The sequence below is a fragment of the Chelonoidis abingdonii genome, chromosome 13 (assembly GCF_003597395.2).
Source record: "Chelonoidis abingdonii isolate Lonesome George chromosome 13, CheloAbing_2.0, whole genome shotgun sequence".
In the NCBI taxonomy this organism is placed as follows: domain Eukaryota; kingdom Metazoa; phylum Chordata; order Testudines; family Testudinidae; genus Chelonoidis; species Chelonoidis abingdonii.
The window spans coordinates 2,206,790-2,225,144 of record NC_133781.1 but is presented as its reverse complement, the minus strand read 5'-3'; the positions used below and the strand labels follow the sequence as shown (position 1 = coordinate 2,225,144).

At 55.5% G+C, this 18,355-nt stretch overlaps 2 protein-coding genes across 3 annotated transcripts in view; both read left to right on the top strand.

Moving 5' to 3' along the window:
• Positions 1 to 18,355, top strand: part of LOC116824950 (uncharacterized) — a 954,865-nt gene that overhangs the window by 412,487 nt on the left and 524,023 nt on the right. The window lies entirely within an intron of this gene.
• The window catches only part of LOC116838623 (butyrophilin subfamily 1 member A1-like), a 65,424-nt gene that overhangs the window by 40,933 nt on the left and 6,136 nt on the right, over positions 1 to 18,355 (top strand). For both annotated transcript variants that reach the window (XM_075071994.1, XM_075071993.1), the window contains 2 exons: positions 7,991 to 8,011; positions 9,299 to 9,325. In XM_075071994.1, the coding sequence (XP_074928095.1) occupies positions 7,991 to 8,011; positions 9,299 to 9,325 (48 nt within the window). The remainder of the gene's footprint in view (positions 1 to 7,990; positions 8,012 to 9,298; positions 9,326 to 18,355) is intronic.

Genomic DNA, 18,355 nt, shown 5'->3' with positions numbered 1-18,355 from the left:
AAAAAAAAAAAAAGAGAGAGAATAAGTGGTGCAAGGATGATGGCCCTGCGGCCACCCTGAACTTGGCCGTGCTGCCACCTGAAATAGCTCCTACGCGCCCGCCCTGGAACTGGCCCGAACGTCCACCCCTAAAACGGCCTGCGGGCCCACCGCCTGGATCCGGCTGATTGCTGGAGAGGGAAGGTGGTGCAATCGCTACTGACAGGATGGGACTTAATGTTGAGTTGAAGTAGGCTAAGGCAAAGACAAGGAGCTGTGCTGGAGCGGTGCTGGAGGGGCGCTCATGGAACTAACTGGTCGCATGCTGGCAGGAAGAAAGCCTGAGGCTTGACTGGCAGCAGTGCTTGGGTGCAGCTGCAAGGGGGCAAGCCAGCTGGCGTAAGGCAGGAGGAGGAGATTCACAGCAACGGAGGTGTGAGGTGAGAGGTGAACGAGAGCCTGGCTTTTGGACGCACAAGAGGCCTCGACTTGACGTGTTATCAGGCGGCTCTAGGTTTTTGCTGCCCCACTGCTGGCCATCCCCCACACCAGTGGCCCTCCGCCCACCCTGCCTACCGCCACCCCTGGGCTCTCTCTTCCCCCTCACTCCTGCACTCCTGCTGCCCACAGCCCTGGCTCCCCCAAATAGAACCTCCTCATTCACCACCAGCAACCCGTTTACACTTCCATGTGAGGTCAAACAGTTTCTCCATTTATTTCACTTTAAGTACAACTCACACCCCTTGTCCCCTGCATACCCCCTTTTTTAGTGCTCAATGCACATGAAGGCCATAGGGACTAACGCCTCAACCTTGTACCCGAAAGGGGGTGGGGATCTAGTAAAGAGGGTTCAAGCAAGGAGCGCTGTGGGGGTTTTGGGGATCTACATTGCAGAGAAGCGAGGTGTGAATTACTCCGGAGAGGACGGTGGGGAGGAGAGGGGGCATCAGGAGGGTTGCGGGAGAAGAGGTGCAGGGGAAGGGAGGAGGTGCGGGAGGAGAGGGCTGGGGAGGGTAAAGAGGAGAGGTGCAGGAAGGGAGCGTACAAGGGAAGGGTGCATGAAAGGAGCGATGGGGAAGTACAAAGCGGAGGGACGTGAATAGGATCGGGGGGAGCAAGGGTGCAGAAGGGGCAGGCGCTGACAGCTTGTTCCCAGCCGTGTAGGCAGACTGAGCAGGACAGACAGACTCCCAGTGCCCGAGCTGCGTAGGTCCCGCTGGCGGGCAGTTCCCCCGCTGCCTGCTTTGGAATGGCATGCTCTCGCGCCGCAGGGCAGGCAGACGGGGGAGGCGGCAGCGGTGGTCAGGGGAGGCAGTCCCTGGCACTTGGGCTGCCCAGCCCTGCCCTGTAGCGCCCGCGCGCCGGAGCTTCGCTTCCCATGCCCAGTCGGCGCGGCCAATGCACAGCCCACTCCGGCGAGGAAAAGCCGGCCACCGCTGGGAAACTCAGAACAGAGCAGAGCGGACAGCAGGACCGCTCCCTCTCCGCATCCCAAGGCCGCTGCTCCTCCTCCCCGGCTTCTCATCCTCACACACAGTGCTGGACTGCAAGTTCAGGCTGCCTGACTGGAGGGCATCGTCCCTCGGAGCTGAGCCCTTTGCTGCGCCAGCCCGGGTTCAGCTCCTGGGATGATGCCTCAGGGCAGCCTGAACTGCATCCAGCCTGTTCAATCAGGCTGCATGAGGCACTAAGTACTGCAGCAGAACTGCAAGTGCTCAGTAGCTCGGCCTGCAGCCCAGCTGACTGGAACACTTCGGTTCAGGCCGCTGCCTGGCTTTTGCGCCCCAAGCAACAAAAAAAAAAAAAAAAGAGAGGGGAAGACTGGAGTCCCACCCCTTGAAATGTGCCGCCCGCAAGCACATGTTGGAATGTCTAGTGCATAGAGCCGGCCCTGCGTGTTATAAACGACGCCAGGAGCAGGGAGACTGGGTGAGGTTCAGGATGTGGGGCCTAGAGAGAGGCTGATCTCAGCAGATAATGTTCTAGAGTGACTGGGCTGATGGAGATTGGGAGGTGGCCAACTGGTCTTTCAAAAATACAGGACAGTTTTTTTCTCCTAACCACCCAATCCCTGACCTGGGCTCTAACATCATGGAGGCAGTTCTCCAGCAGGGCAGGGAAAATCCCCCTCGGCAACTCCCTATAAGGAGACACTGAGCGGGCTCAGCACCCCAGGCCTCCACTCTCTCTGGGCTCCCGCAGTCCAGCTCAAGCCTCACACCCCACGCTAAGGACACAATTCCTGGCCCACAGAAGGCGAGAGATGCTGGTACATGGCTCAGGGCAGCCCAGTGTGCGCGGATGGGAGCAGGGAGGGGGGAGAGCTGTCACAGCCCCTGCCTCGGGGAGGGCTTGGTGGTGTTATCCAAAAGATGGAAGAAACTAGATAGTGGGGTGGGTTTGTGACGGGGCGGAAGCGCTTGATCTTAAGTTGCACTCTGCGACGATCAGACGAAGAGAGAGTCAGACACGGCTGAGATGTGGCGATGGGATGCCGAGGTGGACCAATCATAGCGAGTAGCAGAGTTTAGAGGTTCACTAGGCTAGAGGTTGGTATTGATGCCAGCGTAGTGTCATTAAGAAACCACTAGGGACAAGCACTACATATATGGGAGATAATGACTTGTGAAAGGGGAAAAAAGACAGGAAGAGAATAATAACCATGAAAGACAACCCGAGAATTGAAATTAGGGAGGCAGGAGGAGACCTGGAGAAGAAAGGAGAGCTGGTGAAAGACGAGGATCGTAATGAGATAGAGTGGTCAGGCCATGAACAATTCCAGGCCCCAGGCAGGAAACGTCAATGGCCGCCCAGGCATGCAACAGCTGGCGCCCATGCAGACCAGTCCGCTGACATTTGGCAGTTTGCTGCAGTCTGTGCTCTGTTGGGTGTGGCTCGTTCCGCATGGCAGGGCTGCACATGGCCCATCTGGTAGCGATTTGCAATTGTCTAAGACACAAACCCAAGACCATTGCATGCACCTGCCCCGCCTCTTCTCTGAGGCGCGTGCTACCTGCTTATCCAGCTCCCTGCCTACTATCATCGCTACCCCACCCTCATCACTGTCCACCAGGCAGGGAGACGGATTGGGGTCGGGAGCCGGGCGGCTTGGAGGCGAGTTTGGATGCAAGAGTGTGGGGGTCGGCCTCTAGGAAAAAAAAAAAAAGAGAGAGAATAAGTGGTGCAAGGATGATGGCCCTGCGGCCACCCTGAACTTGGCCGTGCTGCCACCTGAAATAGCTCCTACGCGCCCGCCCTGGAACTGGCCCGAACGTCCACCCCTAAAACGGCCTGCGGGCCCACCGCCTGGATCCGGCTGATTGCTGGAGAGGGAAGGTGGTGCAATCGCTACTGACAGGATGGGACTTAATGTTGAGTTGAAGTAGGCTAAGGCAAAGACAAGGAGCTGTGCTGGAGCGGTGCTGGAGGGGCGCTCATGGAACTAACTGGTCGCATGCTGGCAGGAAGAAAGCCTGAGGCTTGACTGGCAGCAGTGCTTGGGTGCAGCTGCAAGGGGGCAAGCCAGCTGGCGTAAGGCAGGAGGAGGAGATTCACAGCAACGGAGGTGTGAGGTGAGAGGTGAACGAGAGCCTGGCTTTTGGACGCACAAGAGGCCTCGACTTGACGTGTTATCAGGCGGCTCTAGGTTTTTGCTGCCCCACTGCTGGCCATCCCCCACACCAGTGGCCCTCCGCCCACCCTGCCTACCGCCACCCCTGGGCTCTCTCTTCCCCCTCACTCCTGCACTCCTGCTGCCCACAGCCCTGGCTCCCCCAAATAGAACCTCCTCATTCACCACCAGCAACCCGTTTACACTTCCATGTGAGGTCAAACAGTTTCTCCATTTATTTCACTTTAAGTACAACTCACACCCCTTGTCCCCTGCATACCCCCTTTTTTAGTGCTCAATGCACATGAAGGCCATAGGGACTAACGCCTCAACCTTGTACCCGAAAGGGGGTGGGGATCTAGTAAAGAGGGTTCAAGCAAGGAGCGCTGTGGGGGTTTTGGGGATCTACATTGCAGAGAAGCGAGGTGTGAATTACTCCGGAGAGGACGGTGGGGAGGAGAGGGGGCATCAGGAGGGTTGCGGGAGAAGAGGTGCAGGGGAAGGGAGGAGGTGCGGGAGGAGAGGGCTGGGGAGGGTAAAGAGGAGAGGTGCAGGAAGGGAGCGTACAAGGGAAGGGTGCATGAAAGGAGCGATGGGGAAGTACAAAGCGGAGGGACGTGAATAGGATCGGGGGGAGCAAGGGTGCAGAAGGGGCAGGCGCTGACAGCTTGTTCCCAGCCGTGTAGGCAGACTGAGCAGGACAGACAGACTCCCAGTGCCCGAGCTGCGTAGGTCCCGCTGGCGGGCAGTTCCCCCGCTGCCTGCTTTGGAATGGCATGCTCTCGCGCCGCAGGGCAGGCAGACGGGGGAGGCGGCAGCGGTGGTCAGGGGAGGCAGTCCCTGGCACTTGGGCTGCCCAGCCCTGCCCTGTAGCGCCCGCGCGCCGGAGCTTCGCTTCCCATGCCCAGTCGGCGCGGCCAATGCACAGCCCACTCCGGCGAGGAAAAGCCGGCCACCGCTGGGAAACTCAGAACAGAGCAGAGCGGACAGCAGGACCGCTCCCTCTCCGCATCCCAAGGCCGCTGCTCCTCCTCCCCGGCTTCTCATCCTCACACACAGTGCTGGACTGCAAGTTCAGGCTGCCTGACTGGAGGGCATCGTCCCTCGGAGCTGAGCCCTTTGCTGCGCCAGCCCGGGTTCAGCTCCTGGGATGATGCCTCAGGGCAGCCTGAACTGCATCCAGCCTGTTCAATCAGGCTGCATGAGGCACTAAGTACTGCAGCAGAACTGCAAGTGCTCAGTAGCTCGGCCTGCAGCCCAGCTGACTGGAACACTTCGGTTCAGGCCGCTGCCTGGCTTTTGCGCCCCAAGCAACAAAAAAAAAAAAAAAAGAGAGGGGAAGACTGGAGTCCCACCCCTTGAAATGTGCCGCCCGCAAGCACATGTTGGAATGTCTAGTGCATAGAGCCGGCCCTGCGTGTTATAAACGACGCCAGGAGCAGGGAGACTGGGTGAGGTTCAGGATGTGGGGCCTAGAGAGAGGCTGATCTCAGCAGATAATGTTCTAGAGTGACTGGGCTGATGGAGATTGGGAGGTGGCCAACTGGTCTTTCAAAAATACAGGACAGTTTTTTTCTCCTAACCACCCAATCCCTGACCTGGGCTCTAACATCATGGAGGCAGTTCTCCAGCAGGGCAGGGAAAATCCCCCTCGGCAACTCCCTATAAGGAGACACTGAGCGGGCTCAGCACCCCAGGCCTCCACTCTCTCTGGGCTCCCGCAGTCCAGCTCAAGCCTCACACCCCACGCTAAGGACACAATTCCTGGCCCACAGAAGGCGAGAGATGCTGGTACATGGCTCAGGGCAGCCCAGTGTGCGCGGATGGGAGCAGGGAGGGGGGAGAGCTGTCACAGCCCCTGCCTCGGGGAGGGCTTGGTGGTGTTATCCAAAAGATGGAAGAAACTAGATAGTGGGGTGGGTTTGTGACGGGGCGGAAGCGCTTGATCTTAAGTTGCACTCTGCGACGATCGACGAAGAGAGATGTCAGACACGGCTGAGATCGTGGCGATGGGATGCCGAGGTGACCAATCATAGCAGAGCAGAGTTTTGAGGTCACTAGGCCTGAGGTTGGTATTGAGCCAGCGTAGTGTCATAAGAACCAGCTAGGACAAGCACATAGCATTGGGAAGATAAGATCATTGTGAAAGAGGGAAAACAGGAAAAATTAACCCATCGAAAGACAACCGGAGAATGAAATTAGGAGGCAGGAGCGAGACTGGAGAGAAAGGAGAGCTGTGAAAGACGAGGATCGTAAATGAGATAGAGTGGTCAGGGCCATGAAGCAATTCCAGGCCCCAGGCAGAAAGTCCATGGCCCCCAGGCATGCAACAGCTGGCGCGCCATGCAGACACAGTCGCTGACATTTGGCAGTTGCTGCATCTGTGCTTGTGGGTGTGGCTCTTCCGCATGGCCAGGGCTGCACATGACCATCTGGTAGCATTTGCCAAATTGTCTAATGACACAAACCCAAAGACCATTGCATGCACCTGCCCCGCCTCTTCTCTGAGGGCGGCAGCTACCTGCTTATCCAGCTCCACTGCCTCTATCATGCGCTACCCCCACCGCCATCCACCTGTCACCAGGCAGGGAGCGGATTGGGGCTCGGGAGCCGGGCAGCGCTTGTGGAGGCGAGTTTGGATGCATAGTGTGGGGGTCGGCCTCTAGGGCAGGGGGTGGGGGAGGGCACTGGTGTGGGGGGAGAGCCCAGGGGTAGGGGGCAGCAAAAAACCTAGAGCCAGCCCTGATAACACGTCAGAGATCCAGCCTCTTGTGTCTGTCCCAACAGCTCAGGCTCTCGTTCACCTCATCACCTCACACCTCCGTTGCTGTGATCTCCTCCTGCCCGGCCTTACGCCAGCTGCTTTGCCCCCTCAGCTGCACCCAAAGCACTGCTGCCAGCTCAGCCCTCAGGCTTGTCTCTCCTGCCACATCCACCACTTAGTTCCACTGAGGCCCCTCCAGCACCGCTCCAGCACAAGCTCCTTGTCTTTGCCTTTAGGCCTCTCAACTCAACATTAAGTCCCATCCTGTCTGAGCGATTGGCACCACCTTCCCTCTTCCAGCAATAGCCGGATCCAGGGGTGGGCCAGCAGGGCCGGTTTTAGGGGTGGACGTTCAGGGCCAGTTCCAGGGGCGGGCGCGTAGGGCTAATTTTAGGGGTGGCCAGCAGGGCCAGTTCCAGGGGTGGGCGCGCAGGGCCATCATCCTTGGCACCACTTCCAGGGGGAGCTTTATTGCCGCTGGGCTTTTCATTTTATTTTTTCTCCTGGCAGCCTAGGTAGGCTGACCAGATAGTAAATGTGAAGAATCAGGACACTTTTTTTTTTGCGGGATCGGGGGGGATAGTTGCATTTATAAGACAAAACCCTAATACTGAGGTGTCTGGTCACCTGCCTGTCTGCTTCTCCCTTAAACACCTCAGTGGTTTCTCCCACTCCCAATCCATATACAGAAAAAACATCCCCTCAGTATTTGTAAGGCTGCCTTCTTCTCTCTTCAATCCCTCCTCCAAACCCAGCCGTGCTGCACCCCCTGGAATCTCTCCTGGCTGGGCACGTGGTCAGCCAGGCCCTGAGTGTGTGTGTACAGGACCTAGCACCATGGGGCCTGGCACTGTGTGCAGGATCTAGCTCAGAGAAGCCTGGCCCTGAGTGTGTGTGTGTGCGAGTGTGTACAGAACCTAGCACAGTGGGGCCCGCCCATGAATGTGTGCACAGCACCTAGCCCTGAGTGTGCGTGTGCAGGACCTAGCACAATCAGCCTTGGCCCTCAGTGTGTTGTACAGGTCCTAGCACCATGGGGCCTGGAACTGTGTATGTGTACAGGATGTAGCCCAGTGGGTCCCAGCCCTGAGTGTGTGCATACAGGACCTACCACAGTGGGGCCTGGCCCTGAGTGTGTGTGTGTACAGGACCCAGCTCAGTGGGGCCCAGCTCTGAGTGTGGCCTCTAGATGCTACTGGAATGCAAATAACAATGTGCAGTGGGGCAGGAGACTGGAGTTAATGCCTAGGGTTGGACTTAAAGGTGTGTGTCTGTGTCTGTGTCTGTGCCGAGGACGGGGGATGAAGAGGGGCAGGTGGGTAAGGGGTTGCAGGGACCAGTGTGGCACAGTCAGAGACGAGTAGTGACATGGAGTCAGGAAGCCCTGCTCTCTGGGCCAGGTTTACCTGTCCAGTATCTAAGGTTCATTACATAGTAGATATAACAGATGGGGCAGGACAGCTTCAGTTCATTCACCCATAAGAAGCCGGCTCCTGTGCTGTGCTTTGCTTAGTGCCTTATGGACAAATCTTTCAAAACACTCGTATCACCAGTGAGGGAGACGTCTCTTTTAGCTTGACTGTTGCCCATTACATTTTGAGAATCAACATTAACTCCTGATATCTTTAACTTTCCAGCGGAATACGAGGCAGCGAAAGGTGAGAGCATTTGCACTAGTTGTGATTATGCTTTAAGTTGGAAAAGGAACACTCAGAGCTGTGTGTGCAAAGACGTGTTAGTGTAAAACATTAATGTGTTACAGAGATGGGTAACGTACACGACAAGGGGAAATCCAGATATTACCCAGACATCATGGATGGGAAATTTGTGGCATTGAAATATGAATATTAACAGTTTTATTTTTCACAACATTAACCCTTGGAAATACCCTTAAAAAGCAAACAAACAAACAAACGTCACTTACTGACACCGGAGAGACCCTGTAACAAGAACAATGATTCTTTTATACCAATAGGGCCTGGCCCGGTAAGCTCTCCATGGATGTTCTCCTGCACCCCTAGGTCTCCTTGGAGCAGGATTGAGCCCTGTTGGCTTCCACACACACCAGCTGTAGGATCAGGCACATGGGTCTGATCCCACTGAAGCTGGCAGGAATTGCAGGTGCTCATCACCCCTTGGGGTCACCCAGCATCCCCCAGAGGATGGAGACACTCATGAGGGAAGAGTTCTTTGAGCAGCAGGCCCAAGTTCTCTGCTTGGCCAGGACCTGCCTGGGGTGAGGGCAGTGAGGGAGCTGATTATGGCTCCCTGGTTCTCAGGCTGCCCCAGGGGTTGTTCTAATTCACTCCAGCTGGCTGTGGTCCTTGAGAATTGGTGATGTTCCCTGCCCTGCCCCAGCACACACACCCCTGCCCCTCCCAGCCCCAACACTCCCCCTACACCAGGATGGTCGGGGGAGGCAGTTGACACAGGAGCCAGATATGCTGCTTTATCCCATCTGGGCTCTCCCTACGGCAGGGGAATTCTCTGATGTTCAGGGCCTGGTTCCAGCCAGTCTGCACCATCCCTGCACATAGTGACCGGGGCAGGGCAAAGAACTGGGCTCTTTATCTGCCCTCCCGACTCACATGAGTGATCCCCACAGGTGCGGCCCCATTCATTTCTGGGGGGAGGATTTGTAGGATCAGATGCAATAAAGGAGAAATCATATCTATTGACTAGGAGCCCAATCCTGCTGTCCTTACTCAGGCAAAATTCCCACTGAAGCCAATGTAATGCAGGGTTAGAACTGGGCACTTTTGTTACTGAGAATCTCTCCTGTTGATTCATTTATGTTCTTTTTTCCCTTTTCTCTCCTCTTGTTCCCATGGACCCTCTGGCAGAACTGGGTAAGCTGTTTCTGGTTGTGTGGTTTGTTTTTCATAGTATGTGACTTGCTGAGGCTGCATTTCATTTGTGTAAATTCTCATTTCTGATTATTTCAGGACTCACCAGAGCCCAAGGATACGCAGGTAACTAACGCTGATACTGCCGCAGTCACTCTCAGACTCATTCCTCTGGGATACTCGGTCGCTGCTCACTGTTCTTACAGTTCTCAATATGTAAGGGGTCAGGCAAAATGTGATTGTCTGCGTGAAACTTTGAGGAGCTTGGTTATGCACCCGCCCCCGCCCCAGGTACCTGCTGGGAGCAGGGGTGAGCTGGTGCAAACAGATAATTGGTTAACTGCTCGCTGTTGCTATTTTATAGCCTCTAGTTACTCCATTGTTTATTTCAGTCCTTGCCATTTTTTGGCAGAAACATCCAGCCGATGAGCTTATCCAGCCCTGCTGGATGCAGTGGCAGAGTGTGGGTGGAGGGCAGACGGGCAGCTGGTGGCTCTAGAAGGGTTGCTGGGATGAGGAACAAGGAATTTAACCCTGTCCCCACACTTAGGGCTTCTCAGCATGGGGAAGAGCCCAAAGTAGCTAGTGTGGAATATTCTGCACTTGTATCTTCCAATGGGGATTAACCCAAAGCAGACCAGGGCACTGTTAGCATGGAATCAGAGTGTCCACGAAGGCAGCTAGTGCTGATTACACATGTAGACAAGTCCTTAACGTTACTTCCAAGCAGAGGTGAAAGTAAGCCAGGGTGCCCTGGTGCAGTGCACTGGTAAGAGATTGACCAGCTGGGGGCAGGACTCTAGATACTGCTGGCAGGGTAACACTGGGCAGTGATGGGCATGGGGGCCCATCCCTCCTCTTCTGCCCGCTCCCTCCCTTTATATCCTCCTCCCCCACAGAAACCCACACCACCCCCCCATGACCCCCAGCACCAGACAGCCAGGGGCAGAGGGGTGAGGCCCCAGCTCAAGCCAGCACACACACTCCCTAGGTGGTGCTGCCTCAAGCTCCTGGCCTAAGCCCCCTCCCCAAGCGGCGGTTGCCATAGGACAATACCTGTAAGAAATGTAACTTACTTTCATACCTGCTTCCAAGAGAAAGAGGAGAAGCCTCCCACCATGTCCCTTCCCAGGGACCACAAGCCCTGACTACCCCTTGCTGTGACAAAGTTGTGCGTAGATCTGCTGGTTCCTAGGTCAGCACTTTACCCACAAGAGCGTCCGTTCACTACCCCGATAACAGACAGGACACTGGACTGGCCAGGGAGGGGCAGTAACAGGGGAGAGCTTGGGGAGCAGAGCCCCGTAACACCAGGGGACTGTCACAGAGCTTGAGTCTCACATGCTACCATAGGACATGGACCTTGCACATATGCACTGTGCTAGTGCCCAGTGGCTGGGTGTGTGAATTAAAGCAGCACAGGAGTGTGTGTGGGCTGGAGGCAGTCAGAGCTGGGAAGCAGGTGAGAGCAGGGGGTTCTAAGGCAGGAAGGAGGAGGCAGCGGTTGGATGATGCTCAGCAACAGGGAGTTTGTTCGTGGTGTAGGGGGAGCTGGTGGGAGAAGGGAACAAAGGGAGAAGGAGGGTGAGTGGGGCTGGTAGTAGGGGAGGAGCAGGAGGTGTCAGGTGAGAGGTGGGCAGGGCACAGCCGGAGGGGTGGGGACGAGGAGTGGAGCCAGTGAGGATGGCAGTGGGTGTGAGGGGGCTGTAGCCCGATCTATAGAGATTCTATATTGATTATACTGACTTTACGAATCTGTAGTTTCACTTTGTGGCCATGACCGGTGTTTTCTCCCAAGATCAGGAGCAAAGTCACAGACACCCCAGCTCAGGAAGGGAGACAGAGATGCTATAGAACATCCATCGGCACATTCATATATTTAGATAATTTTTTGCAGAAGAGACCTAAACATGAGCCATTGTTTTTCAATGTGGTGGGCCAGAGTGAGGAGAGGAGGAGTTGGTGGCAGTGATCAGGTCAGAAATGGCAGGGCAAAGCTAGAATCAGGAAGGCCAGATGCCTCCTTCTGGGTATTTCAGACCCTCACCACTGCCAGCCCTGCTTCCCTCCCCGCCTTGCTGCCCCTAGCCCAGCGCAGTCTATGGCCAACAGACCCTGGGCATGGCTGGGCTCTGGGCCATCCACACCCCTGGCCCCTGAGCCTGTCAGGAAAGGATCCTGAGCCCGTCTCCTTTGATGCCATTCATTGGAATCTCCAGTCCCGGGAGCCTCGTGCCCCCTCATCCCCACAGCTGCCCTGTCCTGGCAGGGTCCCAGGCCCTGAGTCACTCGCTGGCTGCTCCCAGCTGGGCCCGGCCTGGGGTCCAGCAGGGCCCATTGGTTCTGGTACTGCACTCGTTGCCAGAGCTCCAGCCCTTGACCCAGCCCGGCCTGTTGTCCCACGCTGACCCCTCCCCTGTGGGTGGGTACGCTGTTGCTCTCAATGGCTGAGCCCTCTCTCTGCCGCGCCTCTGCTGCTGTGTTCGCAGGCTCAACCTCTGCCAGGGCCAATGCCGCGGCACTGCTGGGGGCTGCCCTTCCCTCAGCACCTGGGTTCTCTGTGTCTGGGCAAATGGCCGGTAAGTGGGCAGTGATCTGCTTAGAAACGCACCCCCCATGCTGCGCCCAGAGGGCAGAGACCAGCCAGGCTGGCAGCAAAGTGCCATCACACTGGGTTTAATCCTTTCCTTCCCCCAACCCAGCAGCCCCAGAAGCCCCCGGCCGGTCAGTGCCACTCAACTTCCCGTGCTCTGACCCAGGGACCTGGTCCGGCAGCTCGGGGGAGTCGCTGGGTGAATGTGTGGGGCAGAGTAACCAGGGCTTCCTGCACCCCAGGGTCCCGTGTGCAATGGGGAAGGCTCCACGCTGTCACATCAATCCTTAGGGTCTAGGCAGTGAGTGTTATTATTGAAGGGGCTCCTGTCTGAGTGCGGACGAGGCCCCTCAAGGGCAGCAGCAAACCCTGAGATGGTGCAAGGATCTCAGTGCACCCTTGGCCTCTCTGGCTGGGGTCTGACGAGTATTGTAGTGACCCTTCTGTCTCCGTGCTGGGGCCCTGCATCACCCTCAGTTCAATATCCAGCCATCAGGGGGCTCAGTACCCCAGGGCACAGAAATCATACAATATCAGGGTTGGAAGGACCTCAGGAGATCATCTAGTCCAACCCCTGCTCAAAGCAGGATTAATTCCCAATAAATCAATTCCCAGCCAGGGCTTTGTCAAGCCTGACCTTATAAAATCTCTGAGGAAGGAGATTCCACACCTCCCTGGGTAACCCATTCCAGTGCTTCACCATCCTCCTAGTAAAAAAGTTTTTCTAACATCCAACCTAAACCTCCCCACTGCAACTTGAGACCATTACTCCTTGTTCTGTCATCTGCTACCACTGAGAACAGTGTAGATCCATCCTCTTTGGAACGCCTTTCAGGTAGTTGAAAGCAGCTATCAAATACCCCCTCATTCTTCTCTTCTGCAAACTAAATAATCCTAGTTCCCTCAGCCTCTCCTCATAAAGTCATGTGCTCCAGCCCCCTAATCATTTTTGTTGCCCTCCGCTGGACTCTTCCCAGGTTTTCCACATCCTTTTGTGTGTGTGGAGCCCTAAACCAGACACAGTACTCCAGATGAGGCGCTCACCAACGTCGAATAGAGGGAATGATCATGTCCTCGATCTGCTGGCAATGCTCCTACTTATACAGCCCAAAATGCCTTTAGTCTTCTTGGCAACAAGGGCACACTGTTGACTCATATCCAGCTTCTCGTCCACTGTAACCCATAGGTCCTTTTCTGCAGAACTGCTGCCTAGCCACTTGGTCCCTAGTCTGTAGCAGTGCATAGGATTCTTCCGTCCTAAGTGCAGGACTCTGCACTTGTCTTTTTTCAACCTCATCAGATTTCTTTGGGCCCAATCCTCTAATTTGTCTAGGTCCCTCTGTATCCTATCCCTACCCTCCAACGTATCTACCACTCCTCCCAGTTTAGTGTATCTGCAACTTGCTGAGGGTGAAAAACTTTTTCACTAGGAGGGTGATGAAGCACTGGAATGGGTTACCCAGGGAGGTGGTGGAATCTCCTTCCTCAGAGGTTTTTAAGGTCAGGCTTGACAAAGCCTGGCTGGGATGATTTAGTTGCGAATTGGTCCTGTTGCGAATTGGACCCTTCCAACCCTGATATTGTATGATTCTGTGCCCTGGGGGTACTGAGCCCCCTGATGGCTGGATATTGAACTGAGGGTGATGCAGGGCCCAGCACAGAGCCAGCAGGGTCACTACAATACTCTGTCAGACCCAGCCAGACAGGCCCAAGGGTGCACTGAGATCCTTGCACCATCTCAGTGTTTGCTGCTGCCCTTGCGGGGCCTCGTCTGCTCTCAGACCAAGAGCCCCTTGGGGCCAGCAGCCCCTTGTTCTGTCTCTGCAGCTCCTGGCTCACTCTTAGGCGCTATATCAATAACAACACTCACTGTCTAGCCCCTAAGGGCTGTGTGACAGCGCGGGGCCTTCCCCATTGCACACGGGGACCCTGGGGTGCAGGGAGACCTGGTTACTCTGCCCCACACATTCACCCAGCGACTCCCCCGAGCTGCCGGACCAGGGTCCCTAGGGTCAGAGCACGGGAAGTTGAGTGGCACTGACCGGCCGGGGCTGCTGGGGTGGGGGGAAGGAAAGGGTTAATCCCAGCACGGTGGCACTTTGCTGCCCAGCCCTGGCTGGTCTCTGCCCTCTGGGTGCAGTGCAGGGGGTGTGTTTCTGAGCAGATCCCTGCCCACTCACCCGGCCATTTGCCCCAGACACAGAGAATCCAAGTGCCAAGGGAAGGAGCAGCCCCAGCAGTGCCGCATTGGCCCTGGCATGGGTTAAGACTGCGAGCGCAGCAGCAGAGGCAGCGGCAGAGAGAGGGGCTCAGCCACTGAGAGCAGCAGCATCCCCATTTAGTTACTTCCAGGTGGGGCTGGGTTGGCTGGTTCTCTCTTACAGGAGCCTGTCACAGGTAGGCTGGTCCCTGACTCCCCTTAAAGGGCCAGCCCCCATGACCTCCCTTCCCCCAGTCTACCTAAAGGCAGGCTTCACCGTGGTTAACACTTGGTTATGTTCTGCAGCCAGGGGGCACTTCCTGCCCTTCTGCCACAAGGAAACCTACAAGGCCCTTGGCCATATTTTTATTCTTGTCACTGAATTGTGAAAAAAATGAAGAGACCAGCAGTTGTGTTCCCCACAGTCCTGCATAGCTCGTGTGATGGGCAAAACCCCCATAGTCTTCAGCATGGCCTAGTTCAGAACAACTTGTACTCTGTGAGCCAGGCCCTCTGGCCATAGCAGAAGTAGGCGATAGCACCAGGCTTCCACCATTGCCGTCATGCTGCTGTAACAGATACGTGCTGGCTACAGAGCCAGATCCACACCAGATGTGCTCATCACAAGGCCCTTTAATGCTCTGCCAGGTCTGGCTGATGTTAGCGTAAATAAAGTCTGTTACACACAGCCCCACCTAGCTACAAGGTCCTTCCAACAGCTGCCTCCCAGGACACACTCACACACGTGCCCTTTGGAGTTAAGTTTGTCTTTCATTCAGAGAGCTCCTGATTAGCATCTCTAATTATTACTGAGCACAGCTTTTTTTCCTGCATCCTTCAGTAAATGAGCTCTGGGAGCACATTTCAAATCCTCTTCTGTCCACATGGCTGGTGTAATGTTATCAGCTGGGAAAGTGCCTTTCTGCTGCTCCCCTTTTCCTGTAGGATGGACTGTGGTTTAGCCCAGCTCTGGTTTGGGCTTGTGTTGCTCTTTCAGGTCTGTGGGGGGAGACGTCCCCAGTCTCTTCCTTTTCTATTTCAACTTCTTCTTGGATGTGTGTTTTTATGGTGGCTTTTCCCTCCAGCAGGTGGAATCCCCACCTCAGACAGTCCATCTTCCACGCGATGGGCCTGTACCTCTGCACCCACCACAGGTCTGTGCTTAGCTCCCTGCCCAGTTGCTCTGTTTTTTGGAGAAACCACGCCTGCTCTCTGACAGAATTTCATCTCTTTCCACAAGGCCTCTGGGCTCTCCTGCTTCGTATGCGTGTCAGAGCTGAGCTTTGTTCCACACTCGATCTTAAGTTGGTTCTGGAGATTAGTCAGCTCCTTCTGCAACAACAAACACTGCTGTTCCCCAGTCACCTTCCAGTGCTGAGACGGGCTCCTTCCAGGGCTCCTGCTCCCGCTGGATGGCTTGGGCTGAGATCCAGTCCCTTGTCAGAACATCTTCTCCACCTCCTGCAGGGCCTCAGCCTTTGGGCCTGGAGGGTGCTCAGCTCTGCAAGGGCTTTTGCCCTGCTCTCTTCAGCTGCAGCAACTTTTTCCTCTAGCTCTTCCCAGTCCCATTAGTGGGTGGGTTTGTTGGGTCGCTCTAGAGGACATGGCCACTAGTGCAGCTTCCTCTGTGGCTAGTACCTCTGTATCTGTGCCTGTCCACATCCAGTCCTTCAGTGCGTGATCCGCTTGTTCTGCTAAAAAGCCTCCCAGGACACCCGCAGCATCACTGCATTTCCCTGTGTAAATGCAGCCTCCTGGTGATTTATTGCTGGGCTCTCTCTTATCACACACACCAGAGCCCTCAGCCTGCACCTCTGCCCCCTCCTGACCATCAGCTTTAGTCTGTCTAGTTCTTTAACTTATTGCAGGAGCTGTTCCTTCTCCTCTATTAGCAAATGTCTACATTTGATCTAAGAGGTGTGATTCCCAGCTCATGTACACAGAACTGTGTTAGCATCTAAAAATAGCCATGTGACCAGGGTAGCACAGGTGGCAGCTTCAGCTACTGCCTGAGTAGAAACCCGCCCACCCCCCTTGGTACGTTCTCAGGCACCTGGCCCGAGCTGCCCTTCCTAGCCAGGTTACACTGCTTCTATTAACATGCTAGCTTCAGTGTGCTAGCCTGAGCAGAGCTAGTGCAGGGACATTTACATGAGCTGGGAATCTCACCTCCCAACTCAGTTGCAGACACCCTCTGTTTCCAGTTTGTCAGGTTTCTTCCTTCTAACCAGTGTGGCAGGCTCCTGTGTCCTACCAAACCCTGCTCTAGTTTCCCAGCCATACCACTTACATCCTGTAGCCCTTTTTGGGCCCCTCCTTCGCAAGGCCTAGGGCTTGTGCAAGCCCCTACAGTTTTGGCTCCTGAGTAACTTTCTTCTGCATGGCTCATTTCCTACCGTGGCTGCCTGCAGCTTGGCTGCCTTGAGACTGTTGTTCCCCAGCTCCCTGATGCTCTGCACCTCCAACGGCTGAACTATTCTGGTCTCCAGGTGCTGCTTCTTCTCTAGGGGCAGGGCTCCTTGACCAGGGGTATTGGCAATTCCAACTGCCACTTCCTCCCTGTGGGGTGGTGCCTGGTGCTTGGTACATTCAGCAGCTGTGAGTTTCTCCTGTATTTGAATAATCTCATCAGTCCTTCACTTACACAGGTGCTAGAGCTTTATCTCCAATGGCTGGGCTTCTTGGGAGCTAGAGCAGAATTTCTTCTGCCGAATGCCTTGTTTCTTTTTCGGTGCCTTGACCTGTTTGCTCTTTGTAGCCTCGACCTGGTGGCTTCTCTCCTGCTCTGGGAGTAGCTCCTTCTGCCTGTCCTCTGGTCACTGGGTTTGCTCATGTTGCTTGGCCAGTTTCAGTAAGAAAACCTGCACCTGGGCCTACAAATTACAGAGCTGTTCAATAGCCCTCTCAGAGCTCTTGTCACACTCCTCTCCTGGGATCACCAGAAATGCTGAATCACATTTAGCTTCTGCCTGAGCTCCCCTGGCCCAGAGAGCCGACTGTCCCCTAGAGCTGCAGGTTGGATCATTTTCCAAGGGAGTCCTTTCAGGTTCTTGGGGGAAGCTACTCAAATGCCCCCAGTTCCCAAGCTTTGAATCTGGGAGTGAGGCTAAGGTATCCCTGGTAAGCGGAGGGACATCTGAAACCCATGGCTGGCCTCTCCCTCTGATGCTTATACCCCAGGGCCTGCTTTCTTAGCAACCCATTTTACCAGTACTAGAAACTCTCACTGCCCCATAACAACAGCCCCTCTGCCCCAAATCCAAAGTTCTTGTAGAGCAGCATCTTTTTATATGTCCCTTTTCCCTGCAGTCAGAACAAATTAACCCTGGGGGGGGGGGGTCACTCTTTCCAGCCCAAAATGGGGTTCCCACAATCCTGGGCCTGACCTCCCCATGGCAGGTGTCTTTAATAACCTGGGACTTCCCTGTTCCCCAAGTGTTCTAGGAAACCAGGCCAGTCTTCCCATCCTTGCTCCTGGAGGCAGTCACATCTTATGCACCCGTCCTGCCCACAGTCAGTGCACAGCATTGGACCAGCCCTGTCTGCAATGGGTCAGGGTGAGTCAGGGTGACTTTTTCCAGTCACCGGCCCTCCTCAGCGCGTCGCTGTGGGTGCCTGGGCACTTCCAGCAATGGGAGCTGGAACACCCATGGCTGTTGCTGGCCTTCCAGACTCCAGCTTGGGACAGTGAATGTCCCTTCGGCACAGAAAGTGTCTGTGCCATGCTGCTCTGTCAGCCCTCCTGGGTGAGTCTCAGAGCCGCAGTGGCAGACGTTGGCTTGTGGGGTTTGTGCTGCAGCATTAAACAGAGCTGTGTGGATGTTGTGTCTGGGGCTGGAGCCTAGGTTTGAAGCCCCCACTTACTCCCTGGCTTCAGAGCCCCAGCTCCAGCCTGAGCCAGGTCTGTACGGCTCTTTCTAGCACCGTAGCAGGAGCCCCACAAACCTCAATCTGTTCTCCCGGCTCTGAGACTTGCTGCTGCGGGGTGTGTAGATTAACCCAAAGTGTCTCCAGAGTCTGGGTGTGAAAGTTCCCAGCGTGTCTGACCCAGGGCCAGTTAATGAGAGTGAGGGGGGTGGCTGGCACAGTAGTTAGATGGAGACACCTGTGCCCTGGGGCTCTGAGATGGTCTCGGTGACTATTATCCTTTGTAGGAGATGAACAGATGCAGCTGCAAAGGGTCTGTGCAGCTCACAAAGTCCAGGGGACAAATCGCTCCGAGCAGAGAGTTCAGGCTGGAGCCGAGACTCCATTTTCAGCCTGGTTTTTGGGGTGAGATCAGGAGCTGCGGGTGGTGGGGAATTTTCCTACCCAGGGCAAATTTAACGGCAGCTCTGGAATGTTTCATAGCCGATGTCCTGAG